This window comes from Podarcis tiliguerta (genome assembly GCF_965153285.1).
Source record: "Podarcis tiliguerta genome assembly, chromosome: 4".
In the NCBI taxonomy this organism is placed as follows: domain Eukaryota; kingdom Metazoa; phylum Chordata; class Lepidosauria; order Squamata; family Lacertidae; genus Podarcis; species Podarcis tiliguerta.
In genome coordinates, this window is record NC_139537.1 from 68,281,558 (window position 1) to 68,307,181 (window position 25,624).

A 25,624-nucleotide genomic window follows, 5' to 3' on the forward strand; every position below is an offset into this window, starting at 1 on the left:
CAGGGGCTTCTGTGGAGAGGGGGAATGGTGGCGGACAGCCAGGAGCACCAAGACGAGTTCTAGACTAGATGACCCCCACGGTTCCCTTCCAGCTGTACCATTCTGCGATTCTGTGCCCCTTGCAGGCGGCGTGGCCCACGTGGGCGCATGAATCGCAGAAAGGCGGGCGCGCTGGAAAAGGGACGGCAAGTTAAGTTGCGCTTTTGCGCGAAAGGGGATCTCCCCACGCCGCTCGCGCGCTCAGCCAATGGGCAACCGAGGGGCGCCCCTTCGACGTCTCCTCCCGCGAAGCTCAGTCCGCCGCGCGCTCCCCTCCGCCTCCCAGAGCCGCCCACCAGGCAAAGGAGAGCCGCCGCTCGCGCCTGCTTGCAAACGCGCCGCGCAAGACGCAGGAGGCAGAGAGCCAGCGCGGGGCATGCTTGGCGCGGGGCGCGCTCCTCTTGCTCGTCCCGAGACGCAGCAGCTGCGGAGGCAGCCGGAGGGGCAGAGTCCGTCCCCGGGGCAAGAGTTTGGCTGCGGAAGCGCCTCGGTGGGGAAGTAGGGGGGAAAAGAAAGAAAGAAAGCCCCGAGCTCGCTGGTGCCTCTTGTTTCGAAGTGTTCAAAGAGAGAAGCGCCGAAAGGACAGAAGCGCTCCAAGTTCCCTGTTCTGTTACCCTGCTTTCCATTTCTTCGCTGTTCACTTGGCTCTTCAATAAGAGTTCCTGGATTTACTGCCTAACAGGGGTGAGGAAAACAGAGAATAGATCTTGGGAAGGATTCCTGAGCTCCCGTTTTGTTTTGTTTCCCTCCCCATTTTTTTAAAAAAATCTTAAGATGTGTATCTATTTCCCGCCCCTTCTTCTCCTCACATCCCCACTTTCCCCGGATTGATGCATCTCAGAACTGGGAGTTGCAGAACCAGGAAGGAAGACTGCTGAGCTCGGCTCAAAGCGCGCACCTTCGGGGTGGGGTGTGAACTACGTTTGCGCGCAGCTCTGGAGTCCACGGAAGAGAGGAGACCCAGAAAGGCGCTCGAGGCGGGGGCGTCGGCGGGGGTGGGGTGTTGCTCGGGCAGGCAGGCGAAGCGCCCGCCCGTGGCACTAGCTGTTCTTTGCTATTCGTCGACAGGATGGATCCTGCAAGCAACAGTGTCTGACACTCTTGGCCAACAGTAGGTAATCTCTCGCGCGCTCTCCACCTCTTGCATGGCTTGCTGCGCCTCCCGAAGGCAATCTTGCTGAAGGAGACTCCTCCTGCCCCGTTGTCAAACAGCCTCAACTGCTTTTGTCATTATATTTTGTTTGAAAGAGAGAGAATAAATTGCACAAGCTAGTGGACTTGCGGTTGTTGCTTTGGAACGATTAGAAAGGATTGGAACTTTGTCTGGCTTAGTTTGAATTTCACAATCCGCCCCTTTGTTGTTGTTGTGTTTGAAAGGTCGGGATGAAATGTGGAATAGAAACTCACTTTCTAGAGATGGAAGTGGGGCTTTCTCCCTCCCCCCCTCTCTTTTTCTTTCTCTCTCTTTTTCTTTCCTCTCTCTTTCTTTCCCCAAGGGATATATCGCTGTAATGACTCAGTGAATTAAGGACATTCTTCTCTAATGAGAAGCATGTGCCCTCCAAATGAAGCTAGGAGTGGAAAGCACATCCAGCTCAGGTATCCCTTAAACAGTGTAGCTCTCAGGCACATCACCTTCAGCTGCCCTGGGAAGGGCTGGGGAAATAATCAGCCTTCCTTCCCTCACCACCTACTCGTTCTCCCGCCTCCAGGAGGAAACCTGAGGCCACCTTGGGGGATAAATCCTTGGACTTGATCCCACCACAGCCCCTGCCCAGACAAAAGGCACATGCAGGATGGAGTGTCATGTCATGAAATCATCTGCAGAGGGATCGACACAAGACGGTCCTTTGCCCATCCAGAAGTTAAGCTCTCTCTGACTTCACCCTGTCTGGTCGCCCAGATTCAATGTGTCTTCCTCTTCATCAACAGCACTGTGTTTATATATAGCCCTTTAGAGTATTCAGAGCCTTCCTAGCACCTCATACATTATCTCAATAATCCTGCTTTCTTGACCCTTAAGGTCTCTGCCTAGGTAATAACTCTAAACAATCCCTAGGGGGCGGTGGGAAACAGTACGAATGCTGAGTTGGAATGGGGCAAGCAGGATTTCAAAGCAATTTCAAAGCAGTAATTTCCCGTCCTGTCTTACGTTTCCTCTTTTTCTCTCCTTTTCCCTCAACTTCTCTGTTAAAGAGAGCAAGGAAGATGTTTGGGGTTGCAGAATGTCCCCTGCAGATGCAGAGATGCTTCTAATAATCCAATTCAAGCACATCATCCACCAGTTTGTACCACTTTGCCAAAGTTTTCTACCCTCAGGGGCACACATCTAGGGCAGTGTTTACATGTGGCCCTCAGAGGGGTGGCTGTCAGTGTGGCCCTCAAGCTGAAAATGGAGGGTCGCCCCAATTTAAGCCAAGAACTCTTTATCCCTGTCACATGTTAGTGCCTTTGCACATTGCCATCACTTATAGGCCACTTTTCAATAGGAGAGCTTTGGTAATTAGATCCAAGTATTATATTCATTCTGTTACTTTGGTACCCTTGGAATTGCTTGTTCAGTGCTTCACTGGTTTTATAGAGTTGCAGGCTTGGAAGAGATCAAAAAGCATCTAGCTCAAACCACTTTCCCTCTCCACAGAGCCTACCTCCACAGAGCTTAAATTAATATTTCAGTTATTTCATTTATTACAGTTGCATCCCACGCTTCTGCTGATGAGCTCAGAGTAGTGTATATAGATCACCAGCTTGCAAGGGCGATTGGGGGTCCAACATGATGAGGGTGACATCACATGTGATGCAACATCCTGATGTAACACATGTGACGTTGGGAGGAGCTGAGAGAAGAGCCAAATGTGGCGGCTGCGAGGCTTCAATGGCCAGTCACTCTACCTCCTCCTGGCTCCACCATCAACAGAAGGCTGCTTCCAACCTCCTTCTCTTCCATGGCAGCAGGAGGAAGAGTTTGCCACTGGAGCTGTGCCACACTCAGCTCATCATTGGGCAGCCCTGACCCCTCCCAAAAAATATTAGGGGGGACAAAACAGCTCAGCCCCCAGGAGCTGGCATCCCTGAGCCTCTGAGTTCCAGTGACTTGCCCACTAATTAATCTTTATAGGTCGGAGGCAAGTGTACAGTCATACCTTGGATCCTGAATGCCATGGAACTCAGACTTTTCGGCTTCCGAACACCGCAAATGCGGAACTGTTTGTTCCGGTTTGCAAACACTCTTTTGGAACCTGAATGTCCAGCGGGGCTTCCACAGCTTCTGATTGGCTGCAAGAGCTTTCTGCAGCCAATCAGAAGCTGCAATTTGGTTTTTGAATGTTTTGGAAGTCGAACGGACTTCTGGAATGGATTCCATTTGACTTCCAAGGTACGAATTTAAAGCTTTCTAACTAGAATGGTAGTTATTCACTGTTGATTGTATTTTACTGCTTGTTTGTGCCCTTCTAACCACAACACCCCCTCTGATGTAGACTGGATCTCTGCTTGTGTCATAATGTGGTCTGCTGCTTTTCAACCCATGACCTCTCTTTACGCATCCTCTGTTTTTTGCTCTCCTGTGCACCAAGCCCAGATTCCTAGACTTGACTCTTATCTAGCATGCTACTTGGCTTCCTTCTATTGATCACCGCTTTTCAAAGTCAACATCAGGTTGGCTAGAAACAAAGGGGAAACGGGCTCCTGTAACTCTTAAAACAGAGCTTTCCAAATTTTTTCATGTTGGTGACACATTTTTTGGACATGCCTCATTTCACTATACAGTAATCCAGCTTTACTATCAAACCGGAGGCTAAGCTAACCCCTTTCCAGCCCTGGGAGGAGTGTGGGGAGCATTCGCGTGACACACCTACACACTGTAGCCGACACACTAACATGTCACGGCACACATTATGGAAATCTCTGCTCTAAATGCTACATAAGCTTGCAGATTTTGACAGGGGCTCCTTTTCTTACTCATGTAACATAATAGCATGACATGCTGCCTTTGCTGAAATTCCTTCTTCTGTATGAGGGTTAAGCACCCTAGCAGTCACCAACCACCAAACTGCTAATAAAACAAGGTCCTTGGCCCTTTCAATGCTGTTTATATCCATTACAAGCTAGAGAAATTTAGTAGAAGTGTTTTTTCCTGTCAAGCACAGTGCAGGTACAGGACAGGACACAGTGCAGGTACATTCTTTCTGCCCTGTGATTATTAAAAAGTGCAAATTCACCTTCAACCTTACTAGAAACTCAATAGCAGCCTCACTGGTCACTCACATCCATGAAGCAGGTTTTGCTGTGCTTCCCAACTACTGAGTAGCAGATTCCCGTAGCAAATGATATCAAGTGCTTCTGTTTATTGTGGACCTGGTGGTGCTCATGAATGCATGTTTTGTGCAACGTTCACTTGGCGTTGTCCTCCTCAAATTCCACCCTACATTATTTTTTCCATTTAAATCAGATTTTCCACAGAAAACTCAATTAAGTTAAAAAAACACACCAAACAAACCACTAAACTGGTAAATTCACATTAAATGGGGTGGGGAAGCTCAGATGGCATTTTGATGAGGACCCTGGAAAGTCTTCCATGCATGAGCATCACCAAATCCTCAATAAACTGCTGTGTGGAAGTGTCCTGTCATTTGGCTCATTTGAAGCATTTATACGTCCATTATTGGCTTTGACCCAACTTCCAGTGGACTATACATCAAGGTATGTTTAGGAGGCATGGTGCTGTCTCTGCTGACCCTACACCTAACATGCACATCCCCTCCTGCTCAGTCCCCAATCTTGTCCTGTTGAGCTGACACAGTCTGAATGAGACTAGAGTTTGCTTGAAAACGAGTAGAAACCTCTGTGTGATTGGGCACCCTCCTTCATCAGTATGCCTGGTAGCTCAAGCAAATAGGAGTAAAAGAAACGCCTTCAGACCTCTCCTGCTCAACAAAGGGAAGGATCAGGAAAGAAGCAGGTGCATCAGAACTTACCTGGACATTGGGGCCAGGCATTGTGTGTGCATCCCTCACCACCACTACTACCAGACCCCAACTTGCGCATATGTGTCCCTCCATGCCAATCTCTGCCATCAGAGACTGGAGTACCACTCTTCTGGCATGGAGCTCCCCATTCTGCCTCCCAAATGTGCAGTCAGAAGAAAGTACCACCTGTCTCCAAATGAGGCATTCTGGGGGAAGGAGTGAACTGGCCTCACTGCTTTCACTCATCAGCATTGAGTCTGATCACTGTGCAAGCTCCAGGTTGGCACAGCAATTCCCCTGTACTCTGCCTACCACCCTGACTGGTGAAAGCAACAGGGGTGCAGAGGTGATGATGTCTCTGCTGCCCACCTGGAATTTGGATTGTTCTGTCCACCAGTAATTGCGTTTCTGAATGTTTGAATAAGTTGCTTCTTTTTTTATCACACATCTTCTCGAGAAAAAGACATAGATAAGCAGCATATTACAAAGAATATTAAGAAAAGGCATCAATTAAGAAACAGAAATACCTATGTGAAGTCCCTGTGTGATTCAACAATTATTCTCATTGCAATCATCTTCTAAACCCAGAACCAGTGCAAATGTCAGCATTTATACTGTGATGGGGTTAGATGACATCACACAGAGCTCTCTGGTTAAATTAGTAGTTGATTTCCTGCTACAATTGCTAGTCTTCATATATAGCTTCTTGATCATTCATATTTTAAATGTTCATTTCTGTGTAATATGAACTTGTGAATTTTAAAAAGCTATTATTTCTAGTCGGTATGTGTTTGCCATTGTGCCAAATGTAGGAAGCATAGGAACCTGCCTAATACCAAGTCAGACTATTGGTCTATCTAGCTTAGTCGTGCCTGTACTGTTTGGCAGCTCCTCTTCACGGGTTCAGGCAGGAGTCTGAAGATTCCAGGGACTGAACCTGGGATATTTTTGCATACAAAGCATGTGCTCTGCTACAGAGCTACAGCTTTTCCCTAGGGTCTTCCATCTGTAGGGGTGGAAGGCATTGTGACGGCATAATGCATTTTCCATTGTTATGGATCTTCTTATTTAAAAGGAAAAAAGAAACCTCGCGGTACATCATTTTCCACTTAGAGGCCTGAGCCCAGGATTTTGAGTAGGAAGTCATCTTTTGATGTTGTAACTTCTGTCTGACTCTAAGCAGGAATTATATGAATAGAAGTAGATGTTTATTAGTCCTCTAAAGAAAAGAAAATATGTAAAATATTGATATGCATTAAAGAAACACTGTGTTAAGTACAAAGTTCTTTGACGTGCCATGGAGTTATTTTTTAAAGAAGGGGCAACTATTGTATTAACCTGACCACAGACATTTGAGAAGCCCCTTCAGCCTCTTGAACCGCTGCTTTAGAGTCATAATGGCTTGCATATGATGCTGATAGGAAAGGAATGACAGCCTTATTGCTTGCAGATCTAAGAACTTCGGTGTATACACAAAGAAATAGCTTTGTAGAGGCTAATGGCTCAATCCCATGAGCCATTTTTCTGAGGAAGCGGCTTGTAGGGATCAGGAATGAGAATTCCAGCACGGATGTGAGACTATAACTCACCAGTTGCTCCAGAGCTTCAAACAAGCTTATGGCAAAGCCGCTCTTGTGCTACTCATTGACTCACACACAGCCATGTAAGGATGTCTGTTGACGGAAAACAAACCAGGTCATGGATGGCATAGCAGAATCAAGGGAAGGGCAAACAGGAAGGGAACAAGTAAACAGAAACAGGCAAGAGTCATGGAGAATTAGATCAAAATGGCCTGGGGTGAGCTTACATCCGAAGAGCGGGTGGGGCTAACTGGTGAATAGGAGGAATTTGAGAGGCACATAGGGGGTTGAGCTCTGATTTAACTCAGATTGGCTCAGAGTAAGCAAAGCTTATTGTTTGAGGAAATAGGTCAGATTATTCTAAGGAAGTTCAAGGAGAATGGGGAAGATCCTTCCTTGCTTGACATGTCATCGGTCTTTTTCATACTTTGCACCAGCCACGGGTAGTATTAGGAGTTATCCATCCATACAGCCATGCTTCAGCTGCAGCAGAGCAAGTAAATGCTTGCAGTACTTTATCATTGGCTCTAAATGTTTAAGATCTGCCTTTTGGTTATTTAATGGGTGTGAACTTGTGTTAAGTCTTAAGTATATGGGTGTGTTCTGCTCCCACTTGTTACTTCCTTTGTGTATGTTTATGAGAAGAGTGCTTGCGGGTGGTTTCTTCCACGTTGGGGTTAATTTGGTAGCAGTGTTTTAAGTGTGATGGATCTGGGTTCTTCCTTAGCCGCCTTCACATGTTACTCCATGAAGGGATTCCACACACTTAAGGAAGTAGTGAGGTCATCAAACTGGCCACATGAAATGCAGAGTATCTACATAGTCATGTTTGATATCTATTTAAAAATTAAACTAGTTCTCTCTCTTTTGAATTAAACAGGTATAGTGAGATGAATAAATTGGTGAAGATGCTAAAGCAAACATATTTGGGGGCACTATCCGTGGTGCTGATTCTCTCTCTCGGGCTTCCGGAAACTACACTTGCGTGTCCTCATCCATGTGCCTGTTATGTTCCCACTGAAGTTCACTGCACATTTCGGTCCTTAGCAGCTGTGCCAACGAGAATCTCTAAACATGTGGAACGAATCAATTTGGGGTTTGTATTGCAATTTTACTGCGGCATTTTACATTCTTTGAGAGTTCATCCCACTAGTTTGAAGCATTGTGCATCACATGAGCTGCAATGTGATACCATTACTGTACAGATTAAAAGCCTTCTATAAAGAGGAGCATTTATGGGAATTGATCTTAAACTACTGTGATCTACCTACATTTATATTTAACATTTTTGTGAGACCCAGATAAATGCTAATGATTTGTCTTCAGTATATGAGCAACACAATGAGCCAATGGTGAATGTGCATTAGCATTTGCTGTCTTGCTACAAACCTTTCTCCTGCCCACATCATGATCACTTCATTTTCAGAGGGGAGATAACAATTGTTGTAGCACTAATAATCACTGTCTTGGTCATGGACTATTTGATAAGCTGTACTCTCTGTGTGTCCATGTCCCAGCAATTTCCTTCCCTTGCTTTGCTCCAGAATTTCCTACTTCCTCTAGACTCTAGACCATCTGCTCTTACTACTACCATTGCTATTGCTTTTATCCTTTCTTCTGCCTCTGTTTACCTGGGTTGTGACTCTCCTCCTGCCCACACTGGGGTTCTCCCCAAATCAATTGCTGAATTTGTGTATAGACCACTTAGACAAGCAGCATCCCATTTTGCCTACAAGACTCAAAATATACAGAAATAATTGCTGTACTACTGTCTCTGGTGCTGCTTCCCTAAATGATGCCATATTGTAATGGTGGCCTACAAACACCAAGAGAATAACCACAACCCTCCACAGTGGCAGCTGTGTAGCATTCAAGGAGAGGAGCCATAGAAGTCATGAGAGCATTTTCATGTTTCTCTTCATTAGTTGTTCTGCTGTGCTACTGTGATTGGGACAGAGGTTAAAAGATGGCTTTCTAATAATGAACCATGGCTTTCTTTATTTAATATGCTCCCTTCAGTAGCTGAGACAACTGCAGTGAAACTTTAGTAAAATGCAAATATACTGAGACTTAATTGACTGGCCTGTCAAAGGGCAAGCAATTAATCAACTAAGCATTTTTTAATCAGTTTGCAGCCTGAGTTTCTAGATTCACAGTTTTGCAATTTCAAAACCACATATTTATCTTAACAGTTAAATACCTAATTACATGCTATATGTGCAAATCTAGCAGTTTAGCTAGTAGCTGTGGTTTTCTGGTTCCAGAAACTGCTTGGCAGTCATCCATGTTTAAATGTCCTCTGCACAAAACGTTATTCATTTATTGTTACATGTTCTGTTGGCATCCTTGCACGCCTACTGGTTGCCAGTCTCCATATCATCATAGGTTGGATCCCTGCCACTGACTAATATATCCAGCACATGGAGAACACTGTCCAGAAAAGCCTTTTCTAATTAATTGATAATTCCATTAATTTAAGCTGCAACTGAAGTGTGTGTGTGTGTGTGTGTGTGTGTGTGTATAGTCAAAGAAGCATTGACTTTTAACACATGAAACACCAGGTCTTGTTAAAATGCTTCATTAACTTTGTCAGGTTAAGTGTATGATTTATGAATAACCCAAAGGTGCCTAAAAAGGTCTGGTTTACTCAATGCAAAATGATGATTCAACACTTAAATGTGGTTCTCCCCACCCCCCACCCCCCTCCAGGTTTAACAGCATACAGGCAATATCTGGAAACTCGTTTGCAGGCCTTGCAAAACTGGAACTGCTCATGCTTCATGGGAATGACATCCAAAACATACCTAACGGAGCCTTAAAAGATCTGACATCACTACAGGTTGAGTCAAAATGTTTCTTCTTAAAATAACAACAGTTTCAGTCTATTAGCTGTGTTCCCACAAAGCCCAGATGTGCATACATGGGGAAGGAGTAGAGCATCTGTGTTGCATGCAGAAGACCCCCAAGTTCAATCTGTGACATCTCCACACAGGGCTGGGGGTGTCCATTGCCCGAAACCATAGAGAGCTGCTGACTGGCAATACTGAGCTGGGTTAACTGATGGTCCAAAGACAGCTTTGTATGTTTCTATGGAATTAGTATAAACAGTGACTGCCTGGTTGTTGGTGGCATTGGAGAAAGCTATATAAGATACATGATCAGAAGCTCCTGCATACACCCACAAACACCCACCCACCCACATCTGTAGTCTGTATTATTGAACCATGTTTGTTAGTGGGTACACACACACATACAGTAGCACACAGTAGAGCAGTCACTTTCATTCCTCACGTATGTAGGAGTTCCTGAATCAGACTTACAGTTCTGTGGCTCTAATCCACATAAAGTCAATCATACTGTATGTACATCCTACTGAAATCCATTTTGCTGTTTCTTAAGTAAATCCTGCTTATTTTGAAGGGACTGAAGTGTGGCTACATTTGTCTAGTCTGGGCCACTATATTCTCCTGTATTGCTTTATGTGTGCCTATTCTGCAGTGCCATGTTACTACTAAAAAGTATTAACCTATTCATTTTACCTGGCCATTTAGGTATTCAAAATAAGCTACAACAAGCTGCAGGTTATAACTGGTCAAACCCTCCAAGGGCTTTCCAGCCTTATGAGATTGCACATGGACCACAACCGAATTGAATTCATCCACCCAAATGCTTTTAATGGATTAACTTCCCTCAGACTTCTCCATTTGGAAGGAAACTTGCTCCAACAGCTTCACCCCAACACGTTTTCTACATTTTTGGTCCTTGATTATTTCAGGCTGTCGACAATAAAGCACCTCTACTTGTCTGAAAATGCCATTAGAACACTGCCTATGGGCATTTTTCAAAAAATGCCACTCCTAGAGAATGTTTATCTTCATGGGAACCCCTGGTCTTGTGACTGCAGGTTGAAATGGTTCCTTGAATGGAATCAGAAGTTTGCAGGTAAGGGAAGATAATACTTGTTGTTTTACTACATTAGAAATAGACTCCGGCAGAAATTATCACAGAAATATTGCCTTCCTTTGTTGGCCTATACTCAGGGGCTGGGTTATTTATTTATTTATTTCTAAACCTTAAAAACTGCCTTTCCATAATTCATAAGAACATAAGAAGACCCTGCAATTTCATGCCAATGGCACACATAGTCTAGGACCTGACCAACCAACCAAACCAATGGAAAGTGTTAAAAATATATAAGTGAATACACCTGAACTGGTCCTGAGATATTTCTCCAAGCCAATTGGGCACAATTTGAATAGCAAAGTACACTATAAGGGCCAAACTACACATAATGCTAAATACATAGCATGCCGTTCTGTCTTCCCTTCTGTGGGTCCCAGTTTTGCTGGTATCCCTCCCCTCCCCAGATGCAGTCTAGACAAACCACATAGTTACAAGGCTTAGGGGGGGAAAGTGCCAAAATTGAAGACACAGCTGCAGGCTACATATTGGGCCTTAAAGGCATGATTTGGGTGTGGGGAGGCTGATTCTTTCATGTATTTCTGATGTTGTAGAGCAGTTAGCTCAACAGAACCAACTTAATTGGGGAGCTTTCCATTCTAAAGAAAAGGGTATTTTCTATCTCTTCTCTTTGGGACAATGATAGCAGTCAGGCATACACATGTTTCAGAATGTGGTGGCCCAGTTCAGAAATGGCAGAGGGGACTGTACCATTTCAGGTGCTCAGGGAGTTCAACCCTCCTCGGAGCAGCCATATCTCTACCTGTCCCATACCAAATATCACATATGATGTCAGATGTGGGGAAAGTGGCCACAGCATGAGAAAAATGGCATCTTGGATCAAATGGAGGTGCCTGGTAGGCCAAGTTTGACCCATAAACTGGAGGCTCCCTATTCCTCATTTAAATGTTTTAAATAGCATGTATCAAGCTCCCAAAGCTGCAGAATTAATGCTTGTGAAACCAATAGCTATTGCTGTTGGGCCGAATTTCTGGAAGACAGTAGTATGATAGGGCAGAAGGATATGAATAGTCAGAAGGAAAGTTCTTGCATTTCTTATTCCATATGATGATACCTTCAGTTAGAATTCTCTTCCTAGTTCTATCCTCTAAACCAAGGCATCTGAAAAAATATATATCAATACGCTGTACAGGCCAATTGATAGAGTGTTGTATGGGCAAAACTTTCAGATAAAATATTTCTCTGTCAAAATTCCATCTGACTTTTAGATTATTATTATTTTTTGTCTTCCAGCTGTTTTAAAGTGTAAAAAAGACAAAGCCTATGAAGAAGGCCAGCTTTGCCCTAAATGCACCTTCCCTAAGCAATTCCAGAAACAAGACATTCAAAATGTGAAAAATGTTTCCTGCACAAAGCCTATCATACAGTCTCCACTGAAACAGAGCATTGGCCTTGAGGAGGTGGAGGAGGTAGAGGAAGATGATGTCTCTGAGCTTCCCATGGAAGAATTTCAGCTGTCTCCATGGAACATTACTCTGAACCTGACAGATGAGCATGGCAACATAGTGAATCTGAAGTGTGAAATCAAGAAGCCAACAAACACCACCCAAATTCAGTGGAGCCAGAACTCGCCTCAAGAAATTGAAATCAATGCAACCATTTCCTTGGATCTGGAATGCCCCATGAACCGAGAAAACTATGAAAAATTGTGGAAGCTTATTGCTTATTATAGTGAAGTGCCTGTCAAGTTAGAAAGGGAGCATGTGCTCAGCCATGAACCCAAATTAAGCTATCATTACAAGCAAGGTTCTGATTATGATGCTCTTTACTACACAGGTGTCAAAGGGAGAATCCTTGCTGAGCCTTCCTGGGTGATGCAGCCACTGATACATATCCAACTGAACAGGCGCCAGAGCACAGGGAATAAAGTAGTGCTCTCTTTTTCTACCCAAATTTCTCAAACACTTCAGATTCAAGAAAACAGACAGCAGAGAAGCAGCTGGGTTATGATAGAGCAAGACCAGCACACAAAGGCAGCTCAGAGTGTAGTGGAAGGTTCGGATGCTCAGCTAAGTTGCAATGTGAAAGCATCAGAAAGTCCCTCCATCGTGTGGATGCTTCCAGATGGAACTAAACTAAAAGCTCCATTCAGAATGGAAGACAGCAGGTTTTCTGTCCTCAGCAGCGGTCAGTTAGTCATCAAATCCGTGGCCTATGCTGATTCTGGTGTGTACCACTGTGTTGCTCAAGTGAGGAGTGATGCAGACACAATGGCCTACAGACTTCTGGTACAACCTGCAGTCATCCAGCCAGCTGACTCTGAAACGATGAAAATTGAAAAAAATGTGGGGGATTCCATACTTCTGCCCTGCAGTGCAGTGGCTGTACCAGAAGCGCACATAAGCTGGGTACTCCCAAGCAGCCATGTCCTTCATGACTTATCAAACTCATCCAACCAGTACCTGTTAGACAATGGCACCCTCTTAATTCCACGCAGCCATGTCAGTGACAGTGGGTACTACAGGTGTGTGGCTATAAACCAGCAAGGATCAGATCAATTTGCTGTTAAAGTCACAGTAAATAAAATGGTCTCTGACAGATCCTCAAAAAGGGTGAAACTAAAAAAACGCCTTGGTTCAAGAACCTCTGTAAAAGCAAAGGGGCGGGTCATAGAAGATGATGAGGGATCAGGTGCTGAAGAAGCTGATGATACTCGGAGCAAAAAATTCCACCTGAAGGACCGTGAAGTGCCCCTTAAAGAAAAGAATGACAATGTTCCTCAGGTTCAGGTTAAGAAGAACAAAAAAGGAAGGCACAAAATGAAATTATGGAAAGGCATGGACAGGACTGAAGAGATCAATGTTGCAGAGGGCCGTAGGGTATTTGAATCCCGAAGGAGAATAAATATGGCCAACAAACAAATTAATCCGCAGCACTGGGCCAACATTTTGGCAAAAGTCCGTGGGAAAAATTTCCCTAGAACAACAATGGTACCAGGCACTTCCTTTAGGACTACAACAGAGACGCCGTCCATGCACCAAACCACCAACGCTCCTCCCATTATCAGCCCTCCACCAAACACTGCTGTGGAAGTCAATGGAGAGGAGTCTTCTGCAGATTCATTGCAGCTGGGTGAGGGAGAAATGTTCTCAGTCACAATTCTTCCCACTGTCAACGCTCAGAATAATAACCAAGACCATACACCGTCTACACCAATGAGTACTGAGTCTTCCATAGCAAGTGGATTGTCAAACAGGGGAGAAACACCTACTGGAGGAGATGCTCTGATTTCTCCAACTGTACAGACACAGGTGTGGGATCATAGTGATTTGAGGAAAGATGATCCATCAGGGGTACGAAAAAGCATAGATAGCTTCACCCAAGACCCTTCAAATGAAGAAGTAATAAGCAGCTTGCCTTATCCATTATCATCTGTGGAACTATCACCTAAAGCACCTGTCCCTGCAAAAACTGAAGGTTCAGGAACAAATTTACAGCAGAAAAGTATGAATAAGCTACATCATGCTGTAAAACATCCCACACATTCTCAAACTGAAAATTATATTAATTCAATAGCCTCTACTACTATTTTTGCTTCTGTAGCTACAGAGAGTGGTAGTATAGAGCACCAGCAAGGAAGAATTTCTTCTGACCTTTTCAGGGGTTCTGAAGGTATAATACTTGAAAAAACAGATGCTCAAAACCCCAAAGCCACTTTTATTGTAGAAAGTACCACTGCTCCACTTAACAAGAAAACCCAAACAATGACTGCTGCTGCCAGTAACAAATTGACCACAGTTACCATGATTACAAGCAAAACAACTACCTCCAACTCACAGGTCATCCATCATCCCAGAAGACGACCATATGGGAGAAGGAGATTAAGACCAAATAGGTTCAGAAGACCAAAACTTATCCCTCCTACTGTCTTCACCATAGAAGAGACACCTTTTATTAGAAAAATATCTAAAACGGAAGCTGCTACCCAAAGTTTGCAGGGTTCCATTTTTAAAGGTCATCATAAATCTGATGCTGAAACACAACATGGAAATGAATATAAGCCTCCTGAAGTAAGTTCTCCACTAGCTACAAGTTCTGCTGCCTTAAGGAAGTCTACTGGGGCCCAAGACACAGAAGAAGCTTCATTTCTTCATCTTTCTACTTTGCCACCTAAAATACCTGTAACTCTTTCCAATGCTGCCAAGGACTGGAAAAGTCACACAGTGACAACACCAACACCGGATTCTCTAACTACAGCCCCTGGTAGACAACCACATTTGTCTCACAGCTCAGGACATATGCTTACAACATCTGCAGGCAATGAATTCATCAAAGTCTTGGAAGGTGTTTCAGCAAATAACGAAGTTAGAAACACTCATACAACAAGCATTTCAGTATCTATAGAAAGTATCACTAGACCAGTGTCACTTTCTGAGCTTAGTTTCTCAAAGATCCCAGAATTCAAAGAAGAAGCTTTTCTTACTGGCTCATCAGCTTCAAGGAATGAAGTTGACTTAAGGGTAGGTCAGTCAAGACCTTCCCAGGTACAGCGTTTAAGTACTGCTGATGGCATGGGGGAACGCTTTAAGGAGCCTCCAACTGTAGATGAACAGGAGAAATTTTCAGACTATCTAAAGATAAGTACAGTGGCAACATCTCCTCATCAAAGAGAAATACTGACTTCATCTCACCATGGTACATTGGGTGATCACATTTTCACACCTGCAAAAACTAAACAAGTGATCAGTCTTTGGCATAATAAAACACTTATACCACCATCTTCAAGGCACACAAAGGAAAGTATTACTCAGTTACATGATCAGACTAATGCATATAGAACTGAAAAAAACTATCCCCCAGTATTACCCATTCCATCTGCACCATTAGCCACTACTCTTCCTCCATCAAAGCCTAGCACTCTTAATTTGTCTACAAAAGAAAATTACACATTTGGTCAAGTAGCAGTTCCAGACATCAAAAGATTCAGTCTCAGCCCACGACAGAATGAACTTTCCACTTCCCATTCAAACTACAACAGAATAACCTCACAACAAAAGCAACCGAAAGAACCATATGGTGGTAGGAGATACAATACACTGAATCCAAATATTCCCAACCAGCCAATTGGAATTATACCCATTTTTAATCAGGCACCTGCTTTTGTACCTCCAAAACAGATCCCTGCAAGAGGGACCATGAGGCCTCCATATCTCATTGCACCAGGTCTGTATCACCATTTTGTAACTCACCAGGCCCCCCTTCACTATACCAATAAACCAGAGATTACAGCTTACGCAGCACATACCACACAGGACAAAAGAACCTCTTCTCCTTATACAGAGACCTTTCCCACCACAACTGTTGCTCCATTATACAGACCTAAGTTGCAGACCCCCAGCAGATTTGGCAACCAGGGAGAAAACAGACTCAACGGTCACTCCAGAGTTTTTGCCAATAACTACCTTCCTGACACCAGAGACAAGCCTGGAAGAACAATAAATCAAGCTGTACCCTACCTCCCCAATTCCAGAATACCATTCCTGTTGAACAGAACTAGGGTATTCCAACAATTGGGAGTAAACTCTAAACCTATAGTGCCTAATCCGCTTTACCCAGTTAGCACAACAGAGAAGAAATTTGTCTCTCCAACCAGGGTGATCACACAAAGCACTCCTCTAAGGGCTGCTGCTAGCCCAGTGCCTCCTGTGCCCCTTGATACTACACTGCCATCTGAGAGTACTACTCCTAGTATTAAGCCACAAGGGACTTCCACATTGCAGTCCTCCAGAAACATCCACTACAATAATCCTAACGTGCTATTTCTGCCTAAAATTGGAGGAGTGAAGGCACTTAATTCCAGCATAATCCAGCCTTCAACACATTTCAAGATACAAGGAGAGAGGCCTAAGATTATAACAAAAGGATCTAACAGTCTATCCATCCTTGCTGAATCAGATGCTGTTATCCCATGTGATGCCACTGGAGAACCCAAGCCTCTCCTTTCTTGGACTAAAGTATCCACCGGTAAGATATTTAAACTAGTTAGATTTACTCAGAATACTTTTCTTTCTTAAAAAAACAACAACCCTGATGTTTTTCTTCTTCCCCTGCCCTTAGAAAAGGCACGTTTATAGAATTTTCTTTTAATATTATGAACTGTTGTTTAACTTTTTTGAGGCTGCTACTTTCCCCCCCTAAAAATGTGCTTAGGGCTACTCTCATTTTCCTACTCATATTGAAATACTGCCCCTCATTGAGGCCAAACTTAGATTCACAAAATGTTTAGGGGTCTGTGTATCCCTGTGTTCCCCCCAGAAAAAAGCACTGCTGCTACTTTCTCTTGGAATGATGCTAGAACCAGAGAATTGTGGAGGATGCAAAATGGTAACCAGGCTGCACAGTAGTTACTGCTGCCGCCACTTGTTATAGAAACAAAAAGAAATAAATAAGGAACATAAAAGTTGCCCTACTCCCACCCCTAATGGTGAGTCCTGCTCCTGAGAAATTGGTGAAGAATTTATCTTCCCCTCTGGAGAAATTCAGTCCCACATCAGGAATAAAGTGATGTGTCTTGGCCTTTTCTAATTTATTTAAATTAGAAATTTATTTATTTAAATTTTATCAAATGTACAATATATAATACTAATGCATAATAAAATAATAATAGTCTTGAATATTGTAGTTTACTACAGTTTCTATGTTCCTTTTCAGAAAAAAAGGTATCCCCAAAAATGCTTTTCTTCTTTTTCCTTCCTGCTTTTCCTTTCAGGAGCTGTCATGACAGCCAATACAAGGATACAACGATTTGAAGTCTTGAAAAATGGTACGTTCCTCATTCGCAATGTTCAGCTTCAGGACCGTGGACAGTATTTGTGCACTGCTCAGAACCTGCATGGTGTTGATAAAATGATAGTCTCGATGACCGTCTTAGCTCAGCAGCCCAAAATGCTGGGTTCCCGCTTCAGAGATGTGACTGTTTATTTTGGAGAAAAAGTGATCATGGAGTGCCAAGCCAATGGTATTCCAAGTCCCCATATTTCTTGGATTTTTCCCGACAGGAAAATATTACAAACTGTGAGCACTACAGAGGGAAGAGTGATGCTGTATGAAAACCGAACCTTGTCCCTCAGGGACACTAACTTCTCAGATCGTGGAGTATATAAGTGTATAGCCAGCAACGCTGCAGGAACTGACAGTCTTGCCGTGAGGCTTCACATCGCTGCCTTGCCACCTATTATCCAGCAGGAGAAACAGGAAAACATTACCCTCAGCGTGGGGCAGAACATTAACATTCACTGTAGTGCCAAAGCAGCTCCTCTGCCTGGCATCCGCTGGGTGCTTTTTGATGGAACCCAGATCCGCACTTCCCAGTTTGTACGCGGCAATCTGTTTGTTTTTCCAAATGGAACTCTTTACATACGTAACGTCTCTCCCAAAGACAGTGGGAGCTACGAATGCATTGCAGCCAACATGGTTGGGGCTGCCAGGAGAACCGTATGGTTACATGTCAGAAAGCAGTCCACAAATGCCAAGATTACTGGGAGCTCTCCTCAGAGAACAGATGTGACCTATGGCAGCACCCTGAGACTGGACTGCAGCGCCTCTGGGGACCCCTGGCCACGGATACTCTGGAGGCTGCCTTCAAAAAGGATGGTGGATTCGCTACAAAGGTAAAAAAAATAAAATGACCATAGATATATGTATCTAATTGTTGTCTTTGATTAGTTTAAATATAACAACTCTTCAAATTAGCACTATAGCTATAGTCATTTCAATGTTACTTCCTTTAGGCTGCAATCCTATACACATTTACATGGGAATAGCTCTCTCTGGGCTACTTCTGAGTAGAGTGCAGTTTAGCACATATTTATATTGCACATGGTTTCAGAATGTAAACCACCAGCAATAGTGTTATAGCTTTCACAGCATTTCAGTTCTCTTGCATGCATAAAACCCTAAAATAGTAGAGTTGCATGGGACCCTGAGTGCCATCTAGTCCAATCCTCTGCAATGCAGGAATCTCAACTAAAGCATCCATAACAGTTGGCACTGTAATGACATGTTGGACTTAAGTGCTTGATCATACACCATGGCCACTCAGAAAGAAATTGCACCGAGTTCAATAACACTTCCTATGAAGGATATATAGGATTCCAACCTAAGACCATTTGTTTAGAATACCTGTTTTATAAAGAATCCTTAGGTGGTGCTGTGGTCTAAACCACAGAGCCTAAAGCTTGTCGATTGGAAGGTTGGTGGTTTGAATCCCTGCGAACCATTGTTCAGTCCCAGCTCCTGCCCACCTAGCAATTTGAAAGCATGTCAAAGTGCAAGTAGATAAATAGGTACCGCTCTGGCGGGAAGGTAAATGGCATTTCCATGTGCTGCTCTGGTTCGCCAGAAGTGGCTTAGTCATGCTGGCCACAGGACCCAGAAGCTGTCTGCGGACAAATGCCGGCTCCCTTGGCCTATAGAGCGAGATGAGCGCGCAACCCCAGAGTTGTCCGCAACTGGATCTAGGTCAGGGGTACCTTTAACTTTAAGGTTCCTTGCAGTCTTATCAGAGTTTCCTCAATGGGAAAGTATCCCTTAAAGGCAGGTGGCCCCCACTGTCAATCTTCCCTTGCCTTGCAAAGGAGCGGTAGGGTGTTTGCTGTGTTCTCGGGTACACTCTTCTTGTTTATGCATATCAGCAGTGAAATTCAAAGTGCCACACTATGCAGCTAGATTATGTTTTCAAGTGTCTTGCAGTTCACATCATGCAGGATTCTGTAGTAGGCAAAGCACTGTGGAAAAGGTACCTTAAAGGCAGAAATTTTCATTTAGACCAGTATAGGTCACAAAGAAATTCCTCTGAATATGGATGGGTTAAATTAAGATAGAATGCCTTGAAATAGTTCTAATGAAGAGGGTAGTGAAGCTAAAATTGGCCTGCATAGCTGTCCACATTATTTGTCCAACCTTCCTCCATCTGAAAAAAAAAAAAAAAATAGGCTGTAGTGTATCCAGAGTGAAGCATTCTTCAGTGCATTGGCTTGAGGAGAGATAATTGTGTGGTGAACTCCTCACATAAACCAGCAGGGCTTAAATGTATTTCATTTTGACCGGATTGTGGCCATGTTTGCTAGAACAGCAATATGAGATTTGATTTCACTGTTCATGCTTGTGTACATCTAGCAAAATTCAGCGTTGATATTTATATTAAACATAAATACAATCATTTATGTTTTCCAAGAGGTTCAGGTATGGAGAAATGCTTGGGCTTGATTTATATTTATACTAATGCTACTTCACATTGGTTTGCGATTGCAATGTTGTTTTAAAATACATAGTTGTGTGTGCATATTTTTCACACTGACCCTGCCTTACAAAAAGTTATGTAAAAACTGTTAGCCTTAAGAGAAGGGCATTAAGCATTTATGACTGTAAGGTAATTTGTTCAGGAATGTGAGTTTTATAAAGGACGCTTATTCACCCATCATATAAAATGCATTAATTATACCTGAGGTCATGGAACTATAGTAGGATGAGTATGGCAAACTTTAACATTCAAAAGTGTAGAACTGTTGAGGCTCCTGGTTTTTTAGATGGATTCTATAGGACTTTTCTATAAACGTACTGTGGAATTAGATATTACAGAAGACATGGGATCATCCCCCTATTTCTCCCCCACTCGCTGTAACATGTAAGGAAGTCACAATAGGTCATACTGAGAATTCCCCCAACTTGTGCTCTACATCATGGGCTGCCACTCTCACTAGTGAGAGTGAAGAATGTCACAGTGTGATTGTATCACACCATGCACCGAATCTTATTTGTCTTTCCTAACAGTAGATAACAAGGTATAGGGGTCTCATTTTTTATTTTGTTTTTTGCAGCAGCAGCCCTAGACCTTCCATAACATCTTCTTCCACTTTTAGGTTCCTTAGTAGCAGGAATGAAAAAGATCCCTTAGTTTAAGATAGTTTTGAGAGTGGATTGCATCTGATTGGCAGTGCTGGTTTTAACATTTGAAGTGGAGCATGCATGGGATTTAGATACACCACACAAGTTTTCCTTTGAACTCTGCCTGAAGCTCCTTTGTTCAGTGAATGCAGAAAGGACTACACACAGTAATCGCTGAAGTAACTCAAAGAGAAAAGTTTGCAATTCTTCCATCTCTCTGATCTGAAAATAACGGGAGTAACTCCTGAATTGGTCATAGCTAGAAAGTCTAGGTATTTCTGCAGAGCAGCATCCCAGGCAAACGTCTTATTTTTAGTGTCACTGGATGTTTATAACCATTTAAAACAGATTGATCATACATTTTACTGTTGCAGAGAGGATAAATGCCCTTATGCATTAAGTAGTTAGGCTTTATAAACTTTTTAGATTGCTCCATGTAAATATTTTGTATCGTGTTAGTGAGACCCAAACAACCATTATCTTCTGCTACCAGAGGCCCCATGGTAACTATTTGGGAATTGGCAGCACAATCCTATGCATGTCTACTCAGCAATAAGCCCCATTAAGTTCTGTGTTGTTGACTTCCAGGTAAATGTGCATAGGACTGCATTCTGAAGGTGGGCACTCATATGTACAATATAATAGGTAACATATCTATATAATAGCTATATAATAGCTAATAAATTCTCTGGTCTGTTTCATACCAAAGCAATGTGGCTCTCTATGGAATAAGTGTATGTATATCTTGCCATATGGAGTATATTGTCAATATCCTGTTCACTTTATAAACATATGTATCCATGCATATAAGCTTACATGGGATTTATCTCTGGTGTGTATATATACAGGAGATTCCCCCACCTCCTTTGTATTTCCATGTTTAAATGCAGCATAGAATACTGTAAATAAAATCTGGATCTTCAGAAGAAGCATAATGATGTAAAAACATCCTTCCACTAGAAGAAAGTCAGTTGCAGGGTGGAATTGTTTGATTGCAAATGAAGATAATTGTTCTTGTTTGTTTTCTGGCTCAAAATATGATGGTTTATGAACATAAACTTAAAACACATGTTTTCTTTTCTTTCTTTTTTCTAAATTAGTTTGGACAGCAGAATCAAGGTATTTGGCAACGGAACTTTGGTTGTTCATTCCATCACTGAAAGGGATGCAGGGGACTATCTGTGTGTGGCCCGCAACAAGATTGGAGATGATTACGTGGTTCTTAAAGTGAATGTGATGATGAAACCTGCCAAAATCGAACACAAGAATGAGAATAATCGCAAGGTGATGTATGGAGGGGACCTGAAAGTTGACTGTGTAGCTACAGGTCTGCCTAACCCTGAGATCTCCTGGGGCCTTCCGGATGGCAGCATGATCAATACCCTCATGCTAGCAGATGACAGTGGGAGCCGAACAAAGAGATATGTCGTATTCAACAATGGGACACTGTACTTCAATGACGTAGGGCTGAGAGAAGAGGGGGACTACACCTGCTACGCCGAAAACCAGATTGGTAAAGATGAGATGAAAGTGCGGGTCAAAGTAGTGGCTGAACCTGCTACAATTAGGAATAAAACCTACTTGGTTCTCAACATCCCATATGGAGATGTGGTATCTGTAGGATGTGAAGCAAAAGGAGAGCCCACACCCAAAGTGATGTGGTTGTCTCCAAGCAACAGGCCTATCCCACTTTTGTCAGATAAATATCAGGTGTACAGGGATGGGACGCTTCTCATACAGAAGGCCCAAAGATCTGACAGTGGCAACTACACATGTGTAGCCCGGAATACCGCTGGGGAAGACCGGAAAGTTGTCTGGATCCATGTCAATGTTCAACCTCCAAAAATAAATGGGCACCCCAGTGCCATCACCTCGGTGAGAGAAATGGCCCTGAGAGACAGCCGGAAGCTCATTGACTGTAAAGCTGAAGGCATCCCAACTCCACGGGTCATGTGGGCTTTCCCAGAAGGAGTGATCCTGCCTGCTCCCTATTATGGGAACAGAATTACTGTGCACCGCAATGGCACACTAGACATCCGAGGAGTGAGACAGACAGACTCAGTGCAGTTGGTGTGCATTGGCAGGAATGAAGGAGGAGAGGGCAGGCTGATTGTGCAGCTGCAGGTCATGGACCACATAGAAAAGCCAGCCTTTCGGGATCCAGTCACTGAAAGGATCACTGCAGCAGCAGGACACAGTATCAATCTGAACTGCTCAGTGTATGGGACTCCTCAACCTAGCACAGCCTGGATCCTTCCCAATGGCACCGAGCTGCAGAAGAGCAGCCATTTGCACCGATTCTACCACAAGAAGGATGGAATCTTACACATCAGTGCCTTGTCTGCAGCAGATGCTGGGACTTACCGCTGCACAGCCAGGAACCCAGGTGGTTATGCAGAAAGGGTGGTCTTCCTCAAAGTGGGGTTGAAACCAGAAATCAGCAATCAGTATAACAACTTAGTGAGCATCATCAATGGGGAGACCCTGCAGCTTCACTGCATCACCCAGCCCAGCCAGCAAGCTCGCATAACCTGGACTCTACCCAATGGGATGGTGTTAGATGGTCCCCAGGCTGTTGGGCGATTTTCCCTGTTAGAGAATGGCTCTCTCACAGTGCGTGAAGCATCTGTGTTTGACAGAGGTACTTACCTGTGCAAGGTCACGACCGAGTATGGCTCTTCCCTTATGAATGTCCCAGTGATTGTGATAGCCTACCCACCCCGGATCACAAGCGAACCGGCTCCCATCATTTACGCAAGGCCAGGCAATACAGTGAAGCTGAACTGCATGGCCATTGGGATCCCTAAAGCAGAAATAACGTGGGATCTCCCAGACAAATCACATCTGACAACGGGAGCTCAATCCCGTCTGTATGGAAACAAATTCCTTCACCCTCAGGGCTCATTAATCATCCAGCAGGCTACACAAAAGGATGCAGGCTTCTATAAATGCACTGCTAAAAATATACTAGGCAGTGATTCAAAAGCAACCTACATACACATATTCTAAAGTTTTTTAAAAATGCCTTTGAATACACAAAAATATCTAAAGTCCCTGCCAAGTGAGCACAGCTAGGAAAATACAGTTGCTAAATGAAAACAGTTGTACTGAGAGAAGAACAGGGTTGTGCCAGAAATGGTGGATCACAGCTTTACCCTTCATGAAATTCCAAAATACTATTCAGACAGGTAGCAGATCTGAGAAGCCGTCTACACGCTCTCTGTGATGTAAGAGGGCTTCTTGCCACCTGTCTTGAAATCTGAGACTAGACCTTGGGGGCTGCAGATTTAATAGCCCACAATCTTTCATCTCAATGTGGTGAACTTTAAGCATTTTTCAGTTTTTCATTTGATTTAGAGGAGTGTGCTTTAATCCTGCCATATACCTATCTAGGGTATATAGTGCAATTCAGCCAAAGTTAAGTACTTTCAGGACTCATTGATTTCAGTGGAAGAGTTAGCCACTGTGATCAGTGGAACCTAATAAGTGGTTGGATTGTGTAGCACAACCTTAAGGCCAGGAATGGGGAACCCCACTATTGGACTCAACATTGCTCATTGGCCCCAGCCAACACAGTCGGAAATGATGAGAGGTGTAACTCAAGAACATCTAGGGGGCCACAGAGCAGGTGGGCAACCTGTAACCCTCCACATGTTGATGGAGTGTAACTCCCATCATCCCTGACCACTGAATCCCCCTGTCAAGTTCTTCTCTCCTGGATAACTTCTCAGAACACTTACCCTATTGTGAGTTTCCTACTGGTATTGGGGAAGAGGAGAATACTTGATCCAGGAATGCCATTCACAGAAGCAGTCTTGTAGGGCATGTAACAAGTAATTCTGTCCTAAGTATAGCATTAGCTTGACAAATTAATATTTTCAAACCTTGTGCTATCTAAAAACTCCAGTGGCAGGAATGGGAGACCTCTGGCCCGTCAATCGTTGGACTCTAACTCCCATCAGCCCTGGGCAGCATGGCCAATAGTCAGGTTAATGGGAGTTGTAGTCCAGCAACACCTAAAGGTCCACATGTTCCCTTTACATGCCCCATCGCTTTACTTTGAGGGAGAAAATAGGAACATAAATGTGCATCTTTTGCAAGAAAGCTCAAACTGAGAGAAACAATTCTCCTTACCCCAATCAATTTTGGTTCTGCCTATGATATAAAGTACTATGACCACTGATAGTGCAAATCTGTTCCTTTATGCAACATGCACCTTAAAGCGTACCAAAGTAGTATTAAATATAACAAAAGAGCTGATGCAAGAGAAGTTATTTCATTATTATTTTTGTTGGACACAAAATTATTTCCATAACCCCCTGCAATACTTTTGACATAGCCAAGCCTTTATAGAATATGATTACTAACTTACTCTCTAACCATTCTTCTATCAGCTCTCTGGGATCAACTCTTCAGTTAGCAACAACCCTGATTTTTTTCCATCACAGCACAGCAATAATTACTGTAACAATGCAAATGCCTCACAGCAAGGGAATCCCTAGCTGACTTCAGTCCTTCTGTATTTTGTATGGTGTTTGTTTCGGACTATGAGACTGGAAGAATACAGTGACCTGTGTCTCAGTGTATAAATTATTGGTCTTTACAAGACTCTGATACTTCTACTGTGTTTTATATAAATATTAAGATCAGTATACTGTATGTTTTATAATAAAAAAATATTTTCCACAAAGCTTTGTCACAGTGGTTTTTCCTGGTAATAAAACCGCTCCATGGACCATGTCAAACAGAGTGTGGTTAAAGAGTAGACAATTCCAAAACACTTAAAAAGAAAGTGTTTTCTTTAAGGACTCAGCCCAGGGCTAGCCCAAGGTAACGCTCTGCTGCTTGACATGAAGGGAAAGATGGCAGTTCTCCAGTCCATGTACTAAGCCTGACAGCACTGGCAGTTGAGTCCTCCTTCAAACTTGGCAACAAAATAGCATCCAGTGAACCTGAGGGGACAGTTTAATGGGTGTATGACAACCCTGTGGCAGAAAGAGAGATGGGGGAGAAATTTGATTCAGTTTGCCTTTAAAGGCAAACTTAGTTCATTTGTACTAGCAGTGCAAGAAAAGAAATAGTCGTCTTTTCTGATAATCTGATCCTGAATATTGCAATGCAGCTCTCCAGCCCCAAAGCACACCTGCTGGGGCAAAATGTGCATCAAAATAC

The 25,624-nt window shown here is 43.5% G+C and overlaps 1 protein-coding gene across 3 annotated transcripts; it reads left to right on the plus strand.

Annotated features, from left to right (window-relative positions):
• The first annotated feature begins 323 nt into the window (after positions 1-323).
• MXRA5 (matrix remodeling associated 5) lies at positions 324-25,142 on the plus strand. 3 transcript variants are annotated; one of them, XM_083437533.1, is made up of 7 exons: positions 324-1,154; positions 7,467-7,682; positions 9,296-9,425; positions 10,138-10,528; positions 11,801-16,531; positions 17,277-18,177; positions 21,553-25,142. In XM_083437533.1, the coding sequence occupies exons 2-7, from the start codon at positions 7,477-7,479 to the stop codon at positions 23,459-23,461; spliced, it is 8,268 nt and encodes a 2,755-aa protein (XP_083293659.1). In that variant the 5' UTR covers positions 324-1,154; positions 7,467-7,476; the 3' UTR covers positions 23,462-25,142. The 3 variants fall into 3 exon arrangements, with proteins under 3 accessions (XP_083293659.1, XP_083293658.1, XP_083293660.1); XM_083437532.1 differs by having other exon boundaries at positions 324-1,150; XM_083437534.1 differs by having other exon boundaries at positions 405-723.
• The last annotated feature ends 482 nt before the right edge of the window (positions 25,143-25,624 follow it).

Bases quoted from the DNA above. Each gene is read 5' to 3' on its own strand.
- MXRA5 (XM_083437533.1), top strand. From the start codon at position 7,477: ATGAATAAATTGGTGAAGATGCTAAAGCAAACATATTTGGGGGCACTA. The intron at 7,683-9,295 runs GTTTGTATTGCA...ACCCCCCTCCAG, and splicing joins GTGGAACGAATCAATTTGGG to GTTTAACAGCATACAGGCAA. The intron at 10,529-11,800 runs GTAAGGGAAGAT...TTTGTCTTCCAG, and splicing joins ATGGAATCAGAAGTTTGCAG to CTGTTTTAAAGTGTAAAAAA.